The sequence below is a fragment of the Nematostella vectensis genome, chromosome 9 (genome assembly GCF_932526225.1).
Source record: "Nematostella vectensis chromosome 9, jaNemVect1.1, whole genome shotgun sequence".
NCBI lineage: Eukaryota > Metazoa > Cnidaria > Anthozoa > Actiniaria > Edwardsiidae > Nematostella > Nematostella vectensis.
This window is the reverse complement of record NC_064042.1, coordinates 4,365,077-4,386,273: the sequence shown is the minus strand read 5'-3', so window position 1 is coordinate 4,386,273 and position 21,197 is coordinate 4,365,077. Positions and strand designations below refer to the sequence as shown.

Genomic DNA, 21,197 nt, shown 5'->3' with positions numbered 1-21,197 from the left:
TAGTTAATTTCATATATTTTGTACATCAAAACGTGCTATATCAAATACAGGCAATTTTCCCCCCTTAGCTTTTTTCTAGCATTTTTAAAGCTGTTAAGATTTGGTCACAAAGTTTGTTGTACAACTTCTATAAACATACTAGACTAAACTTAGAATCCAATTCACGGCCGACTAATTAAGTAAGTGCGTTGTTTTTTATCAGAGTAATATAAAATCCCGAGAGAATGTAACAGCCAATCTAGTGTAATTCAGGTCCCCGGATTGCCCAAATTGTATAGAAGGTAAACCCAATGCTCGTTTGAAATCTCGTGGACGGATTCCTCCACAAATGTTACTCCTCTGGTTTTCTTGCAGTACCCATAAACTGGCACTTATTTGCCAGCTTGTACAGGTTTTTCGGGAATGGTAATTTCGAATACTGGGTTTCCTCTGGCGTGCGGAGGAAGAAGCCTGGGTCTGGATAAACCTGGCTCAAACGACGTTCGGTACACGAACGTATTTCCGGGATTTCTTGCTTGTCCAGGCTAACAATAGGCGGCAACAATATTGTGATAACAAATCACGTGACTTTTTTAGCGGCAAACACGCGCGCGCTCCGGCGTTTACGGCCAAATAACCAACAAAAATAACTTTATTCAGCGCTTATGAATCAGCTGGCTGATGAGAACGGACTTATCTTCATTGCCATCTTCAGCGTTTCTTTTGGTGTTTAGTTTGCCAGCCAACAAGTCACTTGATCAGCTAGTGCAAGTTGCCAATTGCATGTTTATTGTCATAAAGCCCTCTAAGGACCATACAGGGCTCCTACTTTCGATACCCGGATAGTCTCAGTATTTACTTCAGGGGGTTCCTGGCGCTCGTCTGTTCAAGTGTTTATAGTCCAGTTTCGAATTCTACCTTGCCCGCTGGGCATGCGGACTTAGGACGCATAAATACAGTGCGAGCCTCCTTTGAGGACGAAAAGGGGAGTTGCGCTAAGATGGCAAATTCAAACCAAAATAATCACAAGAATGACTGTGCCCGTCACACCAGAGAACGACAATTTTTTTTTTTGTAAATGATACTAACCCTTTCTGAAAAAAAAAAACCTGGCTTCTTTGTAAGATCTGAATTGGCTGCTTTTTGTTGCTGATTTTGCCGTTAAAAGCCTGAGCGCGCGCTAGTTTGCCACCCAAACACTCACGTGATCTCTTATCCATGCACATATCAGCGAGACACCCCTCGAAGCTTTGAACTGATGAAGGAGATTGAGCCGGGCGCTCTGTATAATATCCCACAAACCACTCGTACGGCAAAACCTGGGGATTTAGAGTGTAGAGCAGTAGAACGTGAAGACGAGAAGACCAAGGAGACGAGACGCGAGAAAGATGGCGGAGGGGCCCACCCGCCAACTCTCTCTACGCCCTGAATCACCGATGGTGAGTTTGTTACATTGCACACCCCGCGTCCTTCTCTCACGCTATTAAAAGCTATTTGCATTGGTTATCAACTCCCTGGGGATTTTGATGATTAGCCATATATAGAGCGAAGATATGAAGCTTTTTTTTCGATTGGTGGAAACAATATTTAACGGACAAACTGAAGCAAACAAAATTATGAATGACTGAATATTATTATTATTATTATTTTCTTATTTTACCGACGAGAAATCGTCGAAATGGGCGGGTCAGTACGCAGCTCTTACAAGCTGCAATTTGATTGGGCAAATGAACAATATCCGCACCTCGACACAAAGAACGTGAAGAATAGAGACAAAAGAACTCCTTTGTAGAGCAAAGATAATAGGAGACAAAGCAGCTGCGTACTTACTCAAATGGGCGGGAAAGCTGTTTTGATTTGACGCGCGCATACATCCGGGACATTTCGGTACATAACTTGTTCATATATTCACTAGTGAAAATATGGAAATTAGGGGGGGGGGGGTAGTTTCCGGTAAAACACTACTATCCATATAATAAAATGGATTACAGATGGCCCACATTAACATGCGCACTTCAAAGAAATGGGGAAAGAAGATACAAGTTCTTACAATGGCCATCACTTCCTTTTATTTCGGACTGATTTTCCTTTTTCAAAACACAAAAATCGTGAGGCTGAAATGCACAAACCCAGATATTGGCCTTTAGAGGTAATTTTTTCCTTTATCATCCTTTATCATCCATCCTTACACTTTACGCGAAAATCGATTTCACGCAGTTAAATAAAATTATTTACAATTGATTTAGGGGGTCAAGTTGTTCTACGCATGCGCGAAAAACCACTCTGTAAGCCAATCAGAGCGCGCGTAACTACAGGATTCTAATTGTTATCACACTTACTCACGCTAACATTGCATATATTTCGTATACAAACGCACCCGGAAATAACTGTCTCTCGATGAGATAATCAAGCGTATTCGCGGTGAGTCTACGCTTCTTTTACTTATAAACAGTGGTTTTCCACACTTTATCTGTTTTGGTGATCTTTTGTGTAGATTTTTCTTTTATAAGTCCCCTGGGATATTGCAGTAAGAGAGTGTCCGGTATCTGTTGAAGGGTCAACCAGCGACAAGGGAAGCAACCCGATGGTTTAGCCTTTGAAACAAAAAAAGAACCAACCGTCATATATAAAAACGTAGGAAGAAACGACCGGACAGCCTCTATCTGTCGGTGTACGTCGGACCTTGTGGTCTGCGTCGACAACCGATTAATTAATAAAACCTTCAAAAGAAAAAGTCGACCACAAGGTCCGACGTACAACAACAGATAGAGGCTGTCCGGTCGTTTCTTCCTACGTTTTTGTAAATCATACGTCATATATAGTACGTCATATATAGATGCAAGTGGTTTAGATGCTTGCACAGAAGCCTGTTAACTGTAAATTCGAGTAAATTGACAAAGGTACATATGAATCGTCTCCACAAGGTGTCTGAGCTACTATGAGTTATTTTCTTACTCCGAATATCGTTACCTTATTATCAACACTAATGTGTTTTTTTTATTTCAACGAAAAGAAATGAAGAGTTGCTAAAATATGATGGGCATAGAGGCTCTAGTCTTCGCTTCATTGCTTTTTATGTGGCTTTTACCCTTCTCAGGTAAGTTATGACTTACAATTTCCGCATTAGTTCACTATTCACTTAAAGCATCAGAGCACACATAGCTACGGGATTCTTATGGCTACCACACTCACTCATACGCAATAGGTAAAGAGCATTAGACAATACACACGCTGATCATTGCATATATTTTGTATACGTACCCGGAAATGGCTGTCTCTCGATGAAATAAACAAGCGTATCCACGGTAACTCTACGCTTCTTTGACTTATAAACACTTGTTTTCCACATTTTATCTGTTTTGGTGAACTTTTGTGTAGATTTTCCTTGTATAAGTCCCAAGAGATTATGCAGTAAGTTATATAAACTATAAGTTATATATACTGTAAGTTATGACTTTCCGCATTGGTTCACTATTCACTTCAAGCATCATATTGGTTATGGTGTTAAGGGTATTTTTTATTGGATATGTTGGAATTTTTCTTTATTTTGGAGATGAGTCCAAACGAATCGAGGGCTTTTGAGCAGCTAAGAACACGTAGCTCCGTTAAAGTCGGGGCATTTACCAAGTACTGAGTTATATCACTGTTATATCACTTTGTGTGTCTGTCAGATGGCTTTGCTGCTAGTATTGTGGCTTCCCCCATCACTGAAGGTATGAAGTAGTGAAAATGTAACAAGGTATATGCGATCAGCGATCAACTTTATTTTTGAATCAGGATCATTATTTTCAAAATATGGGATCGTGAAACTCGCGGGATCAGGGATCATTAGCCTAACAATATACCGGATCGAAGGATCATTAAATGTTGCTTATGTTACCATAAGCAAGCCCGTACCCAGGGGGGGGGGGGGGGGGGGGGCGCAGGGGGCCCGTGCAGGGGGGGGGGTTAGCAATATACGTTCTTTTTGTAAACAAAACTATAAAGCAAAAGCGAATTAGAATTAGATAAAAAAAGGCATTCTAGATCACTCTAGTGTGTCAAAAATCCAAACGTCTTATTGTGGAAATGGCATAAATTAATCCAGAAAAAATTAGGTCCATACTGGAAAGCTTAGGTCCACTTTTTCGGATTCCCCCCATCCCCCGCAAGAAAAATCCTGTGTACGGGCCTGATGCGATAAATGTTGTACACACGTTTTCCGTGTAAACGTCAAAAACAAACAGGTATTAAAAGGATTTTTTTTATACTCGAATACTGTAAAATTTAGCTGCTATTCTGAACAAAATTGGCTTGATATGAATAAGTTTTAATAAGCTTTTGTGTAATAACTTTTGTGTCTGCTAACCCAAGCTTGTTGGACCAGATTCTCTTGAGTGCAAAGTTGTTGACACTACCTAAACCTCGGCTTCTTTTAGTTCGCCTTGTGGGGGGTCGCTCATCAATGCGAGAAGGCCGCGTGGAAGTTCTACACCAGGGAGTCTGGGGCACAGTATGTGATGATTCATGGGACCTGAACGACGCCAAAGTGGTGTGTAGAATGCTGGGATATGTCGCAGAACGGGCCGTAGGATCAGCCCATTTTGGTCAGGGATCTGGTCAGATCTGGATGGACGAGGTTCGATGCACTGGTAGAGAAAGGGACATATTTCAGTGTCTATTCAATGGATGGGGTTCACACAACTGTGGTCATCACAAAGACGCAGGGGTCATTTGTCAAAAAGGTGTGATCTTTAATTTAATCGAATAGCTATCTACTATAACTATAACTATAACTATAAAGGACGTGCGGTATAGAAGGCGCGCGCCTGATCCAATTCGTCATTGCCGCTAGACTTTGTCGTGCGCAGAGCTCCAAGCAAAAAGCAAAGAAGATAAATCATTTCAAGCAAGCCCCCCCCCCCATTTTTTTTAGTTTAAAATTCGAAATTACATTTTTTTTGTCGTTGTTGTTGCGGAAAACAATTTAAAAGCAATTCCCCGTTATTCCAATGTTATTCCAAATTATTTTTAACTTCGAGATGTTTGATCTGCGGCACTGCTTTTTCGATATTTTCGGAGCTCTGCACTCACTGGTAGTCTAGCGAAACTCTCGAGATATCTTTAAAGTCCTCTTGATAAATACATCAAATTTTATTTTCTTGTGCGATTGTAGAAAAGAGCTATACCTCTCATCAAGGGTTTTGGAAATCACCCTTTAAGATATTATTGTTTCTTCCGGCTTGGTGGATTTCCCGATGGTAAACTATGTGTTGTGTTGGCTCTACTTTTTGAGATGGCTCCACTTTGGCATTTGTATTAGCTCTTAGTTGATGTCGTGGTCTTTCTATCTTATCCAAAAAAACCTTTGCCTTTGGTAGTTAAAAAAAACATACCTCCCTGGAAGGATTTTGATAATTTGAGAATGGAGGGGAAAGGGAGACGGAGGAGAAAGGGAGACGGAGGAGAAAGGGAGATCTCTTATAGGATCAAACTATTTTTGTTTGGTGGTGAATCTATATGCAGAAATAATGATTGAGAGAAAAGTCTTTTTCGTTTCTCAAAGTTGCTTTTCCTTTGCCGCATAGAAAGCCGGAAAGGCAAGGCCTTTTTGTATCATTCTAGTTGTTATATTGTTTTGTTTACTGTTTCGTTTCCATGCAAAGATCATTCAGTGCGTCTGGTAGGGGGCTCATCATCGCTAGAAGGCCGCGTGGAAATATTTTATCAAGGAGTCTGGGGCACAGTATGCGATGACTTTTGGGACCTGAACGACGCCAAAGTGGTGTGTGGAATGCTGGGATATACCGCAGGACAGGCCGTAGGATCAGCTCACTTCGGTCAGGGATCAGATCCTATCTGGATGGACGATGTCCGATGCACTGGTAGAGAAAGGGACATATTTCAGTGTCTATTCAATGGATGGGGCGCACACAACTGTGGTCATCACGAAGACGCAGGGGTCATTTGTCAATATGGTATGGTCAGAGATTAAGCTTTTAACAGACTAAACATCCATCATTTGTAATGCGCACACGGACCATGTCATCACCGTTCATCATAATTACCACTAACATAATCACGATCAACATCATCAAAAGCTTCTTTAACATCATCATTACCTCTAATTATCACTTGCAATCAGAATTTTCATCATCAACAATTTTTATCTGTGCATGCTTTGAACAACATTGTTGTAACATACATTTCAATTTTCTTAGTGCGTTTGATGGGAGGAGGATCGCCCCAAGCTGGTCGCGTGGAAATTCTTCATCAAGGAGCCTGGGGCACAGTATGCGATGACTCATGGGACATGAATGACGCCAAAGTTGTTTGTGGAATGCTGGGATATGTCGCAGTACGGGCCGTAGGATCAGCCCATTTTGGTCAGGGATCTGGTCAGATCTGGATGGACGGGGTCCGGTGCACTGGTTCAGAGAACGATATATCTCAGTGTCCATTCAACGGTTGGGGCTCACATGACTGCAGTCATGGCGAAGACGCCGGGGTCATTTGTCAATATGGTATGGCATCTCCTCACCACGCTTTCATGTACGTGACAACAATAGATACATGAAACACAAAAATATATTGCACTGAATTTAATTGTGCAGGGCTATTTCAAATAGTCTGACTCTAAAAAGGAAGGTATGTTTTTAAAAACATTGCAATAACAGCCTCTGCTTTTAACTCTGTTTTGCCCTGCGGGCTTGATCGTAAGTGAGAGTCGTGCTGTAGGAGACGTTAGCGCTAGCCAATGTAAGGGCTTATCTAAAAATAAATGTCTGTTCTGTCTCGGAACAGGCATCATTATCTATTACTCTCTTGATGTTGCTCTTTGTATTGACAGAATAACATTTTAACTCCTCCTACGTACAACGGACATATAGCAATCACATAGCTCCATTTTCTCACTTTTCCTGGATGGGCTACGTCAGGTTTTCCTATCGGCTTGAGCCATAATCATCATCTAAAATAATTTCTGTGCCATTTATTTCGAGCGGCAAACTCCAAAACTCCACAAATCCATTTTTACATTTAATTGTTGTGAGTCCTTGATCGCTGTCAGCAGGATGAGGGTTTGCAAGTTTCTGGAAGAAGAGAACATACAAGAAGGCTGTGCATGAGGCAAATCGTATAAGCAGTAAAAAAGATATCAGGAATAGTAAAAAGTCGGTGTAAGGTGGAGCTCCTCTGCAGGTCAAGCTTTACTGGATCTATTACAAAGGGGCGTTTAAGGGCTGACTAAACATGGCCGTAGCAAGAGGTGGAGCACTTGGAACACGTGCCCTCAAATATTTTCATATAATTATAAGGAAGGGACCGGTAGAGGCGTGGCTGTGCCTTCTCCTGATAGTTTTTGTATGTCTCTGTATCGTGACCGTCTCCTCTAATATCTCTAGGCCAGCTGCAGCTCCGATAATACAGCAAAAGGTTTCTTGAGACACAAACTCATTCTGATTGTAGATCTATTGCTCAATGAGAGTACAAGCACAACGTTCACTTGCACTGTGACAGGCCAGTCGGGAGCTTTCTCTTATTCCTGGGCGCGAAATGGATCACCTTTTTCTCTCCCGGCAAATATCCACCTTCAAAACGGTGGTCGGGACCTGGTTTTCGCACCTGTAAAGAGAACTGATCAAGGATTTTACACGTGCACCGCGAGTCAAAACGCCGTTACCAAGATCTCGCCAGGTGTTTCACTTACTATTAACTGTGAGTAGCCAATATACCACAGGTATTTGGGAGTTTTAGCAAGAATGAAAAACATTCGATGCCAGCAAGTAGAAATGCGTTCTGTCTCAAGGGTGTTCGGAACTTAGGTTGCTAGGGAAATTTTAAATTAGCGTAGATTTGTCCGAAAAAGAGTTTTATTGCTGAAATTGGTCAATTGGACTAGTGACTCATCGGGCTACATATTGATGACGTCATTAGATGAAATCCTAGTGCACGGCCAGAGGTGCACGGCGCTCTCACGCTGCCTTCAGACCAGCGACTTTGTGCTGCCTTAGCACATCTTTTCTCTTTTTTGCAGCATCTTAGCATATTAGTATGATAAATTTTATAAAAAAATGAGGAAAAAATGAAACATTTTTGACCGGTGTGAACAAACGCACGCCCGCCATTTTCAAACCGGAAGCGATTTTTCCCGCCTAAATTGCGAGAGCGCGTGTCAACGTAGCAACCAAGATCACATAACAACCTATTTTCCTAACACCCTTAAACTTCTTTACCACCGAACTAAAGTGTCGGTTGTGTTGTGAAATAAACTATCTGTATTCGCTAGTGTTCGCTAAGGTTTTAAATATTATTAACTGAGCTTTTTACAAATCTTTTTCCAGTCCCCCCGGATACAAAGGTCTTTCCTGTAATGGCGAATCAAGGAAATAGTGCAACTTTGAGGTGTACCGTGGTCAGCGGTCGACCTCCAGCCAGTTCGTTCACGTGGATGAAAGACGGCTTATTATTTGACTCCGCGACACGCCCATGTGTCAGCACAACCAATGGCGGACGATACTTGGTGTTCTCATCTCTGAGAAGGACGGATCAGGGCATGTATTCCTGCGTTGCACTAAACAGTGTGGGAATAGGAAGATTTATCGCTGCCAAGATGACTGTAAACTGTAAGCAATGTTTTTATCAAGCAACGTGTATCGTGTATGACGATGTTCTCGAGTTTGTTTACCGATGATCATACACGAAAACAACGATAACAATAAAACATCAACGACAACAATAACATAAAAAATAAAGATATATAATCAATTCTCCTTAATAAGCACCTATCTTTTAGATCCCCCTGAAGTCTCTCTTCAATCAATCGTTGCAAGCGAAGGGGGGCTAGCAACGCTGAGGTGTTCCGTGATAAGAAGTCAGCCCCCAGTTCTCTCATACACATGGCGTAAAGATGGCGTGACGTTCAACCCAGCTACACACCCTAATGTGAGCGTGACTCACGGAGGAAGAGATCTCTTGTTTGCGCCTGTATACCGAACTGACCAGGGCAGCTACACGTGTGAAGCGAGCAACAGTGTCGGTAATGGGACTTCGCAAGCTTCTCGGATGACCATTCACTGTAAGTTTTGGCTCTTGCTTACTTTTCAAAACATACTTAGTCAGTGGTTGTTGTCGACGACAGACCTACCCATTGAAACGGTAATATATAGATTTAGGCATTGCCTGAAGGGGAGCTCGAAACGACCAAACCTTTCCTTATTTTCGCTCAATAATTAAAGAAATATTTAAATATTTCTGTTTTTGACGACGTCGACGATTTCACAGATCACACGACTTGTTATAGCCCCTTCCCCCCATCCTTGACATATACTACATGACACATAACAAGGTTAGTTGTCATACGATGTTTCGGCGTCAGGGTAGTTTTACTTTATTGACATCATCGATGACGTCAAATGACCATCTCATTGCACCCCACTTGAAACATACATCACACGTACCGAGTTTTGTTGTCATACAATATTTCTTAATGACATTTAAATGTATATTTTTATTTTGTTGACGTCATCATATTTTTGCTTCTAGTGACGTCATCGATGACGTCACCAATCACTTGACCACAGTTTTGCACTTCCCTCGACACATACATGACACCCGCCAAGTTTGATTGTCATACGGTACTTTTAAGAGACGGACGGACGGATGGACGGACATCGTGTCACGAAAACTCGAGTCGATGGGTTACCAATATTTGTTATCATATTTGTTTTATATACCACTTTTTCTTAGGTATGGGGCTCCGCTCAATTCTCCTTAATAAGCACCTATCTTTTAGATCCCCCTGAAGTCTCTCTTCAATCAATCGTTGCAAGCGAAGGGGGGCTAGCAACGCTGAGGTGTTCCGTGATAAGAAGTCAGCCCCCAGTTCTCTCATACACATGGCGTAAAGATGGCTTGACGTTCAACCCAGCTACACACCCTAATGTGAGCGTGACTCACGGAGGAAGAGATCTCTTGTTTGCGCCTGTATACCGAACTGACCAGGGCAGCTACACGTGTGAAGCGAGCAACAGTGTCGGTAATGGGATTTCGCAAGCTTCTCGGATGACCATTCACTGTAAGTTTTGGCTCTTGCTTACTTTTCAAAACATACTTAGTCAGTGGTTGTTGTCGACGACAGACCTACCCTTGAAACGGTAATATATAGATTTAGGCATTGCCTGAAGGGGAGCTCGAAACGACCAAACCTTTCCTTATTTTCGCTCAATAATTAAAGAAATATTTAAATATTTCTGTTTTTGACGACGTCAACGATTTCACAGATCACACGACTTGTTATAGCCCCTTCCCCCCATCCTTGACATATACTACATGACACATAACAAGGTTAGTTGTCATACGATGTTTCGGCGTCAGGGTAGTTTTACTTTATTGACATCATCGATGACGTCAAATGACCATCTCATTGCACCCCACTTGAAACATACATCACACGTACCGAGTTTTGTTGTCATACAATGTTTCTTTAATGACATTTAAATGTATATTTTTATTTTGTTGACGTCATCATATTTTTTGCTTCTAGTGACGTCATCGATGACGTCACCAATCACTTGACCACAGTTTTGCACTTCCCTCGACACATACATGACACCCGCCAAGTTTGATTGTCATACGATAGTTTTAAGAGACGGACGGACGGATGGACGGACATCGTGTCACGAAAACTCGAGTCGATGGGTTACCAATATTTGTTATCATATTTGTTTTATATACCACTTTTTCTTAGGTATGGGGCTCCGCTCAATTCTCCTTAATAAGCACCTATCTTTTAGATCCCCCTGAAGTCTCTCTTCAATCAATCGTTGCAAGCGAAGGGGGGCTAGCAACGCTAAGGTGTTCCGTGATAAGAAGTCAGCCCCCAGTTCTCTCATACACATGGCGTAAAGATGGCTTGACGTTCAACCCAGCTACACACCCTAATGTGAGCGTGACTCACGGAGGAAGAGATCTCTTGTTTGCGCCTGTATACAGAACTGACCAGGGCAGCTACACGTGTGAAGCGAGCAACAGTGTCGGTAATGGGATTTCGCAAGCTTCTCGGATGACCATTCACTGTAAGTTTTGGCTCTTGCTTACTTTTCAAAACATACTTAGTCAGTGGTTGTTGTCGACGACAGACCTACCCATTGAAACGGTAATATATAGATTTAGGCATTGCCTGAAGGGGAGCTCGAAACGACCAAACCTTTCCTTATTTTCGCTCAATAATTAAAGAAATATTTAAATATTTCTGTTTTTGACGACGTCAACGATTTCACAGATCACACGACTTGTTATAACTCCTTTCCCCCATCCTTGACATATACTACATGACACATAACAAGGTTAGTTGTCATACGATGTTTCGGCGTCAGGGTAGTTTTACTTTATTGACGTCATCGATGACGTCACATGACCATCTCATTGCACCCCACTTGAAACATACATCACACGTACCGAGTTTTGTTGTCATGCAATGTTTCTTTAATGAAATTTAAATGTATATTTTTATTTTGTTGACGTCATCATATTTTTGCTTCTAGTGACGTCATTGATGACGTCACCAATCACTTGACCACAGTTTTGCACTTCCCTCGACACATACATGACACCCGCCAAGTTTGATTGTCATACGATACTTTTAAGGGACGGACGGACGGATGGACGGACATCGTGTCACGAAAACTCGAGTCGATGGGTTACCAATATTTGTTATCATATTTGTTTTATATACCACTTTTTCTTAGGTATGGGGCTCCGCTCACACGGCGCTTCGCTCCGCGTGGGAGCTCCGCTATAATGTATTTATTTTTCTAGACCCCTCTGTTACCAGCGTTTCTCCACTGGTAGCAAAAGAAGGAGATAATGCAACCTTGAAGTGTAGCGTGCTGGTCAGCGGTAGACCTCCAGCCACTTCTTTTACGTGGATTAAAGAAAGCCAATCTTTTGACCCTGCGACACGCCCAAGTGTTAGCACAGCGAATGGTGGACGGGACTTAGTGTTCTCGCCTGTGGCTAGGAGGGACCAGGGAATGTATTCCTGCGTTGCACTAAACAGCGCGGGAATAGGAAGAGCCTCCTCTGCAAAGTTGATCGTGAACTGTAAGTAAAAACTTCACATTCCTTTAAAATGAATACCCTATAGCAGCCCATAATGTTCTTATGCTTTTATTGATATTTTCAGTCGAGCCTTCCGTCACGGTCACGCCACTTACAGTTACAGAGGGCTCCAATGTGACGCTCGTGTGTCGGACAGTAAGTCAGCCGGAAATTGATCGTTACAACTGGCTAAAGGACGGTTCCGTTTTCAACACGTCTGCCGGTTCTCAAGTGACTCAGGAAAGAAATGGGAAACTCTTAGCATTCATTGGCGTGCAACGGAGTGATCAAGGGAATTACACTTGCATTGCTCACAACGCCATCGGCGGCGGGTCATCAACTGCTGCACTGATTATCAATTGTGAGTCTTAAGTACTTTACACCTAGGCGCGAAATAAGTACGCGCAGGGGCGAACACATCAATTGGGGTTTTGTAATTTATTAATCACTAGGGCGAAGCAATAATTCGCTAAAAAACTAAAGCCCCACCCGAAAGTGGGCACCAACATATATAATATATGGTGGGAGGGGCCGGCCCTGACGGTGGTATCCACCATTTGATTTTACATCTTCTTTAAATTCCTGGCTGCGTTAACCCTACTGAAAATTCCTGGCAAAGCATCTGAAACTTGTAAAACAAACGAAAGGCAATTCATATACTAGCCCAAAACTAAAGTATTAACTTTCTTTTTTGTCAGGGGCATCCAAAACACCAAACGCCAAGGATGATCAATATGATTCCGTTATCTTTTTTAACAGATCGCCCTACAGTTATGGTTACTGCACAAGCAAGTGCTAATGAGGGGGAAGGCTTAACGCTAAGATGTACAGTGGAAGGTAGTCAGCCCTCAGTCAGCTCGTACACCTGGCTAAAAGATGGCGCCGAAATCAATCTAGCGACACACCCAAGAGTGCGCGCAGAACGTGGTGGACGTTACTTGGTATTTGCGCCTGTGGGACGAGCCGATCAGGGCAACTATACATGTGAAGCGACCAACATCGTCGGTAGTGGATTTTCGCCACCTGCCCAGCTGATAGTCCATTGTGAGTTTTTACTAATATCAGGAGAATCCAGCCAAACAGAGATACGTATAGGCATTGTCCCCCAAATACTTTGTGTTGTTTGAAGTTTATTTAATCTGTTGTCGAGTACTAGTATTTATCATATGCAAGGGTAGATAACAGTGGGTGACGTCGCCATCATATATCCAGTCTCAAGGTTATAGCATCCAGAAAATAGGCTCAAGCCCAGTCCAAATAAATGCAGGGCATCTCTTAAAAGTGACTAGTGCAACACGACTTGTTCAGTGTCAACTGAAAAGGGTTTGACAACTCTTTGCGGGGCAAACAAGGAGAACAAAGGGTACACTCTTGATGCTGATTCCAGTTGCTTTTTACATCAATCTAGACAAACCAGAGCACATATCCCTGAAGTTAACCGTGACCGCCTGCCTCTACGACAGCGCTGTGTTGGCATGCAACTCAGTGGCCAAGCCTGCACCACAGGGATACCGTATCTACAGGAACGATTCCTTGCTAGTCACCAGCCCTTTCCCCACCCACACTGTGCGACTGACGTCACTAGGTCACGTGGTGTACAAGTGCGTACCTTACAACGTCGTTGGTGATGGAGAGACTGCTACAACTGTCGTAACGGTGAAAGGTATGTTTACTAATTCTAATCCTTTGTTTTCCTTTGTGTTTGTTTTTGAGGATACAAGTCATTCCGAATCAACTTTCTTGTGTGTTTGCATAGATCTAGACATCCTTATTACCCCACCCCTCTCCCCCTGAAATTCACTGGCTGCTTCCCTGGTAGGAAAGGATCTGCTAAAACGCACGCAAAAAGCTAAAGATAAAATTCGCATACTTATTCCTAGATTGCAGCAGTCCCACCACGAACATGTCTGGTCCAGTGAAAAGTCTGGTTGGTGATGAGACAAAGCAAAGTGATACTTTCCAGAACCTGTTCCTGGTCTCGGTACCAGTGCTCTTCGTTGTCATACTTCTTCTTATCGCTATCACGTGCTGGACAAGGCGCAAAGGTATTTTTGGGCACGTGATAATCTAACAAATAATAAGTTCAGGGGTCAGCTTTTAAAATTACCTATATGGGCAATCGTACTTACCATATTTGCAAAGCTAGCATGTATTTTCCCTTTTAGAAACGCCAAAACAGATGGGTAATCATAAGATATTATAAATTGCTCAGGGAAAGTCTTATACTTGCCTTCCATGTATATACAAAGGTTACACAATATCTTATCGGTGTTAGGGCTCGTTTGCCTGGTTACTACTCTAAAGATTTCGGACGATGCTACAATGGCATGTATGAATAGCCAGGTTAACAAAAGGCATCTTCATAGGGGGGGGGGGGGGGGGGGGGAGAAGGACTCTAAGTGTTGATTTCTTGGGGGTGAAAAATCCCTTACGGACTAGTGGAGGGGAGAGCCCTTAATAAAATTTCTCCATTGTGGGTAAAGGAGGGATAGATCTTTATAATGCCATTTTTAAAATTCATTTTTTTTTTCAGAGATGACAAAAGCTCAAAAAAGGTAAACCCAATGGCACCGTCGTGAAGAGACTTCTCTCAGGACCTAGAAAGGAGGCCGCTTCATTCGTGTGGTTTACGGAAAAGAGCCACATTCAGTTGTGCGGAGGATTGGGTCGAGTTGATAAGCGAACATCATGCTGGGACGACTTTAGGGGACGCTATTCAACATGGCGTCGAACGTTGCCAATGTTGATGTTATGTATCTGGCTGATATATTCCGGGAGCAGAATTGCCAAAACCTACATTGTCTTGCTTTTATTCAGTATCAAATCAACATGTTTACGATGCCATTCCAACTGCGTCCCCCAAAATCGTCCCAGCATGCATCACCTCGACCCAATCTCCCGCGCAATGTAAGAATGGGGAATAGAGGCTGGCAGCAAAGAAGGTAGCTGTAGGCACAGCCTTGTTATAGCGACTCAATACCGCGTTCATTTGTCTCGATAGGGATGACCAAGCAAACGCGGACGCTGACCCGACGACACAAGAACAGGTATACGCACCCATTCATCTAGGTTTAGCATTAGTGTCAATGGATAAAGACAAACAGGGACAGGTATACGCACCCATTCATCTAGGTTTAGCATTAGTGTCGATGGATAAAGACAAACAGGAACAGGTATACGCACCGATTCATCTAGGTTTTAGTGTCAATGGATAAAGACAAACAGGAACAGGTATACGCACCCATTCATCTAGGTGTAGCATTAGTGTCGATGGATAAAGACAAACAATAACAGGTATACGCACCCATTCATCTAGGTTTAGCATTAGTGTCGATGGATAAAGACAAACAGGAACAGGTATACACACCCATTCATCTAGGTTTATCATTAGTGTCGATGGATAAAGACAAACAGGAACAGGTATACGCACCGATTCATCTAGGTTTAGCATTAGTGTCAATGGATAAAGACAAACAGGAACAGGTATACGCACCCATTCATCTAGGTTTAGCATTAGAGTCAATAGATAAAGACAAACAATAACAGGTATACGCACCCATTCATCTAGGTTTAGCATTAGTGTCGATGGATAAAGACAAACAGGAACAGGTATACACACCCATTCATCTAGGTTTAGCATTAGTGTCAATGGATAAAGACAAACAGGAACAGGTATACGCACCTATTCATCTAGGTTTAGCATTAGTGTCGATGGATCAAGACAAACAGGAACAGGTATACGCACCCATTCATCTAGGTTTATCATTAGTGTCGATGGATAAAGACAAACAGGAACAGGTATACGCACCGATTCATCTAGGTTTAGCATTAGTGTCAATGGATAAAGACAAACAGGAACAGGTATACGCACCCATTCATCTAGGTGTAGCATTAGTGTCGATGGATAAAGACAAACAGGAACAGGTATACGCACCCATTCATCTAGGTTTAGCATTAGTGTCGATGGATAAAGACAAACAGGAACAGGTATACGCACCCATTCATCTAGGTTTAGCATTAGTGTCGATGGATAAAGACAAACAGGAACAGGTATACGCACCCATTCATCTAGGTTTAGCATTAGTGTCGATGGATAAAGACAAACAGGAACAGGTATACGCACCCATTCATCTAGGTTTAGCATTAGTGTCGATGGATAAAGACAAAAGCCAGCAGTGGTTCGACGGAGAGAAAGCTGGCGCTCACTCAGAGTCGAATGTTTGATCATTTAATTTGCGACTATCAATCATCAAATGGTATAACAACAGCAAATAGGCTTCCAGGGTACATCAGGGAGTCCATAAACGCTCGCTAATAAAGATGGGACCACTTTCAAGTAACCCCTCGTTTGAAGTAATTTTCGGGGTTTTAGTTAGCGTTACATTATTTAACATCGCGGATTTATGGGTTTAAGTAACATGAACAAGCCATTTGCTTATAGTTTCTTTCAAAGTCTTTCATGATTGGAAAACGTCGGAAAACAATTCAACTAATTCGACTCGAATTGTTGCGGAATATAATCGTGAAACGCATCAAATCGTAACATTCTCCAAAGCCAAAAAGTGCGGTTTGAGAAACTATTAAACCCAGGGTAGCTCCAGGATAGTTGTGTTAAAAAGGCCTATCACGCCAAAAATTTTATGCTCCCACTCAAAGCTGAGTCACACAAAGGATCCATTTCCATCGGCTTATTCAAGCAAGTAACTGAGAAACTTATCTTAAACTCAAACTATCAAATATCATTGATTAAGTATCAATCAGACTTCAGTCGTGGATGGTGTATTTTCAATCATAAACAATTACAAAGGCGAAGGTTACCGGCATTCTTCTATACAAGACTGCTGTATATTGTTTTACTGTTCTACACAGGAGAGGAATCAACCGCTCGCCTTGCACACTTTGGGGGGAGTTATAAACGCCAGCTACGCAAGCCATGAAGGAAACACAGAAGAACCAGTATACGACGAGGTCGGCTCACGCAGTGCAAGGTGTGTCTTATACGCCTCGCAGGATGCCGACCAATCAAATGATAGATACGCATCTTTGAGCAGGCCCCAGGGCCAGACAGGACCAGGAGAAGCTTTGTATGAGAACATACAGCAGTATGAGCAACTTGACATTGGAAGCCTCGAGTCGCACTACGCAAAACTTGATACCAGTACTATGGCGTGAAGTGTAGAGCAACAAAGGTACGTCGTTTGTTGACGCTTATCGAAACCAGTACTATGGAGTGAAACTGAGAGTACAGCGACGAAGCGTAGAGCGATTAAGCTTAGTCTACTCTATGCTTACGCGTATGGATACCGTTATACGCTATGGAGTCAAACTGAACGTAGAGCGATAAAGTTAGTCCAAACTATGTTTACTCATGTCAATACCACTATCATTGCTTGATAGTGAAGGCTCGGTTCACACGTCGTGTCAATGACTTTAAAATGTACAGAACATAGGAGAAACACGAGCCTTTAGCATACTTTGCGCACCATTACTAGTGGCGATCCTTTTTGTAATAAGATATAAACCCATGTCAAATAACATTGAATCGTGCGAATCAATGCGTCGTAACCCGCCGTGCATCTTGGATAACATCTTCGATCCTTGAAAGCAAATAAGGTGCTCAGACGCACATAGTTGATAGCTTTATCAACTATATGCTACCGTTCTTAACCAGAATTCTCTTTATCGTCACATTTCTTTGCTTACTTATTTGATAACCACGCGGCAACCCGGCTACGACTGAAATTTATGTATACTTGGACTACGAGGCCATGTAGCAACTTGACGGCGAATACTTTTATGAATTTATACTTTGATGAGTGCCGATGAGTGCAGGAAATGGCATATTTTCTCTTCAGGCAATTATAATAATCGTCCTTCCGTTTTAGAAGTAGGCATTATTTAATAATAATACTGCTATGTCAAGCCCAGATGAGAGCTATTATTCCTTCAAGAACGAGACATTGAGCCGTCTGTGGGATGAAATTGTTGGTCCCTTGAATGTACACGACGGCATAAACCATAGCATAGATGCGATTTTTCTTTGAAATGCAGAGATTATTCATTGTGATCCATATTCATTCTTCTCGGAAATCCAGGGGTTTTATAAGACAGAAGAAGAGAATGTATTTTTTATTTCTCCATCTGTAAGACATGGTCTTCCCAGTAGCTAAATTTCAAAGATGTATTAGTAATTTAGAGTCCTTCAGTATCATGGGCAAATGGAGGGACACATTCTAGGGCTTGATGGTGTAGGCCGGGTTCACACCACGCACATGATAGTGTAGCAGGCTCAGTCTACACCACGCGGATGATAGAGTTTGCTCGGTTCACACCACGCGCATGATAGTGTAGCAGGCTCAGTCTACACCACGCGCATGATAGTGTAGGCTCGGTTCACACCACGCGCATGATAGTGTAGGCTCGGTTCACACCACGTGATTCCAGAATTCAGCCCCCCTTTCAATCACGAAATTTCAAATAACATTGCATCGTGCGAATCCACGTGTCTTACCCTCTTGGATAAAATGAAAAGGCAATATCTTAGTCCTTGAAAGCAATGTAGGTGTTTTTAACCAGGATTCGTCACATCACGGTTAGTTGCTTATTTTTTATACAAGGCAACACGGATTTTCCAGTGTTTTATCCATGGTTTATGCAATACGTCAATTTATTTGAAATAGATTTATATATTTGGACGGACAAGACCAACCTTTCGGCGAATATGAATTTATGTTTTGAAATGAGTGTCGTTGAGTGCAGGAAATGCCGCAATTTCCTCCTTAGTCAATTATAATTAATAACGGCGCAGTCCTTCAACTGTTATTTTGTTATTATTATGTTATTATCCAACTGTTATTTATCTGACCGCATGAGATACGGCTAACACATTATTTGCTGTTTGTCATTCATATCCATCGTGGAACAAGAGAAAGTATTTTTTCTATTTCTTTTTTTTTTTTACTTGGTCTTGACGAAATAAATAAAGTGATTAAAAAACAATCGAAATAATCAATTCATGCCTTGCTGGCAACTGTTTTCCGCAATCACTCACCCAAAACATACCGAGTATATAAAGGACCGTTATTTGACCATACTATATCAGTATTAGAAAATCCTGAAGCGCGCTATAGTCATGTCTTTCGTGAAATTTCTTCCTTCTCTCTCGAATCTAAGCGCATTGAATCCAAGCGCAATCGTTCCTAAGAGTTCGAAAATTACGCTCAAGCAGGTATTGGTACTGGTTTTGGTGTTCGGAATTGAAAGGATTTTCGAAAAGGATGTCTTCGAGTGCCCTCCCTCGCGCTATTTCATGTACGGGAGCCTGTTTCTGTTCGGCCCCGCTATCTGCCTATTCAGCTTAACTCTTCTGCTGTTCCCCACTTTCTGGGAAGTTGTTACGGGTTGTTGGGGAGCGCATTTCAGTAAGCGATGGGTGACGAAAAATCTGGTCAAGATTCTCTTTCAAGCGCTCCTCCCGCCTGGAGTCTGGATCGTTGTTGCACTAATGCGCTCCAACTACTACATCTGCCTCAAACTCGGCCCAAAGAAACTTGCTTTAGATAGGGCTCTGCGCGCACTGAATGGGAGCACGGTGGCGCAAGTCAAGGCGAATGTTGATGAGACATTCAGTAAGGCAAAGGCGGATTCCGAAATGCTGGCATGGATCCTATTCGACTCAATTGTGATGTTGGCGTTTATTGTTGTGTGTATTCGGAGGTGCTGGTGTATGCGAGCGGAGGGAAGTCTGCCGGAACTCGATCATTATGATAAGCTAGAGGCAGAGACTGCGGCAGGGGAATTCAAGGTTTTGTTGGAGCAACGCGCGGACATGGCAGGCAAGAGTAACGTTCATGATGAGTTTGAGAACGCAAAAACTCTCACATCTAACGAGTACAGACAGTTGGAGATGGTGCGAGAAAAACTACAGTGGAATTATCCGCGTATCGCAGGGGATCTCAGCAAACCTTATAGGCATCAGATGTTACCGCAAGGAATTGGTGAGGACAGTACTAAGGGCCACCAGACACTTAATGTTATCTTTCTATAAAGCTGCGCTAACAATAAGGTGGGCAGTCAGCCACAACCTTTGACAGTTTGGAACTTGGAAATCTGAAAGCTAGTGAATCTAACACAGGCAGCGTAAGTACTGTAGTTATTTACTCCATATGTACTGTACAGGTTGAATAAAATAAACATCACATTACAAAAGATTACAAAAGAAGGTTCTATATAAGACACCTTTAGCCAGATCAATTAGGGTTAGGTAGAACCTTGTAAAGCTTGCAAACCAAATAAGGGTAACAGAATAAGCTGGTTAAAGGCGGTTTTTTTGGTTATCCAGCGGGTTTGAAGTCGATTCGGAATTCGAGTTCGCTATATGGCCGCTTGAGGTCAAAATAATCACACGCCTACAGGGTATAGGGTAGCCGGGCGATCATCCGTTTAGCGACTAGACATTTTAAGATCAGGCTATTTTTTAACGCGAGGTTTGTCGAAAGATGTGTGAGCGAGCTCTGAGCGTTTATAAAAGGACACGAAATGTATAAGAGAACGAAATGAAATAGAATATGTGTCATTGTTTGCGAGGATTTTGTAAAACGTAAACTGGTAAAATTTGATACAATTGCTACTCTGTATCAATATGACAATTTATATTAATTGTAATTTCGTGTTGTCCCTGAATTGCTCCCATTTTGGTTGAAATAAAGTTGTCCGTCGCACCAAGTGGGGTGAATTTGTGCATTTTTTTGTTACAATTTTTCTTTACAGCAATACAGCGGAACCCAGATAACCACTTACTGTGTCTTTTTATACCTTCTGGGCAAGTTCCTGAACACTACACAACATAGTGACGTGCTCCACGACATGGACTATAGTGCTACCGCCAGTGCTGAATAGCGTATGCGCATGCGCTTGTTCTGGCGAAAACAAAATCTCAGTGTTGACTCGTTCGAGTAAAAGTACGAAAGGATTACTTCAGTCGTTGTTTTGACAAACTGTACAGCATTAAAACCACACTGTACAAAGGATGACATGTTTGTTTGATAATGAGGGAGTCGTAAAGAAAACTATAGCCTTAGGTTTGGTTTAGTTTTCTTAGCATTCTTCGAAATGTGACAGTTCGCCGGTAAAACGCCACC

At 42.3% G+C, this 21,197-nt stretch overlaps 2 protein-coding genes and 1 long non-coding RNA gene across 5 annotated transcripts; all 3 read left to right on the top strand.

The window, feature by feature from the left end:
• The first annotated feature begins 1,196 nt into the window (after window positions 1–1,196).
• LOC5517323 (hemicentin-1) lies at window positions 1,197–17,594 on the top strand. Of its 3 annotated transcripts, XM_048732847.1 has the most exons (17): window positions 1,197–1,418; window positions 2,993–3,076; window positions 3,651–3,692; window positions 4,398–4,703; window positions 5,625–5,936; window positions 6,180–6,482; window positions 7,426–7,674; window positions 8,301–8,582; window positions 8,753–9,034; window positions 11,776–12,060; window positions 12,143–12,418; window positions 12,817–13,101; window positions 13,466–13,720; window positions 13,938–14,102; window positions 14,591–14,612; window positions 15,059–15,104; window positions 16,927–17,594. In XM_048732847.1, the coding sequence occupies exons 2-17, from the start codon at window positions 3,013–3,015 to the stop codon at window positions 17,227–17,229; spliced, it is 3,477 nt and encodes a 1,158-aa protein (XP_048588804.1). In that variant the 5' UTR covers window positions 1,197–1,418; window positions 2,993–3,012; the 3' UTR covers window positions 17,230–17,594. The 3 variants fall into 3 exon arrangements, with proteins under 3 accessions (XP_048588804.1, XP_048588806.1, XP_048588805.1); XM_048732849.1 differs by lacking the exon at window positions 6,180–6,482; XM_048732848.1 differs by lacking the exon at window positions 11,776–12,060.
• Window positions 15,114–16,225, top strand: LOC125572377. The gene is made up of 2 exons (XR_007313800.1): window positions 15,114–15,230; window positions 15,352–16,225. It is a non-coding gene; the product is annotated as an uncharacterized LOC125572377 (long non-coding RNA).
• Window positions 17,595–17,737: 143 nt separating the features above from the next.
• LOC116617341 (calcium homeostasis modulator protein 6-like) lies at window positions 17,738–20,781 on the top strand. Its single transcript, XM_032379979.2, has one exon. It carries the CDS (start codon window positions 19,190–19,192, stop codon window positions 20,102–20,104), a length of 915 nt encoding a protein of 304 aa, XP_032235870.2. The 5' UTR covers window positions 17,738–19,189; the 3' UTR covers window positions 20,105–20,781.
• Window positions 20,782–21,197: the final 416 nt, after the last annotated feature.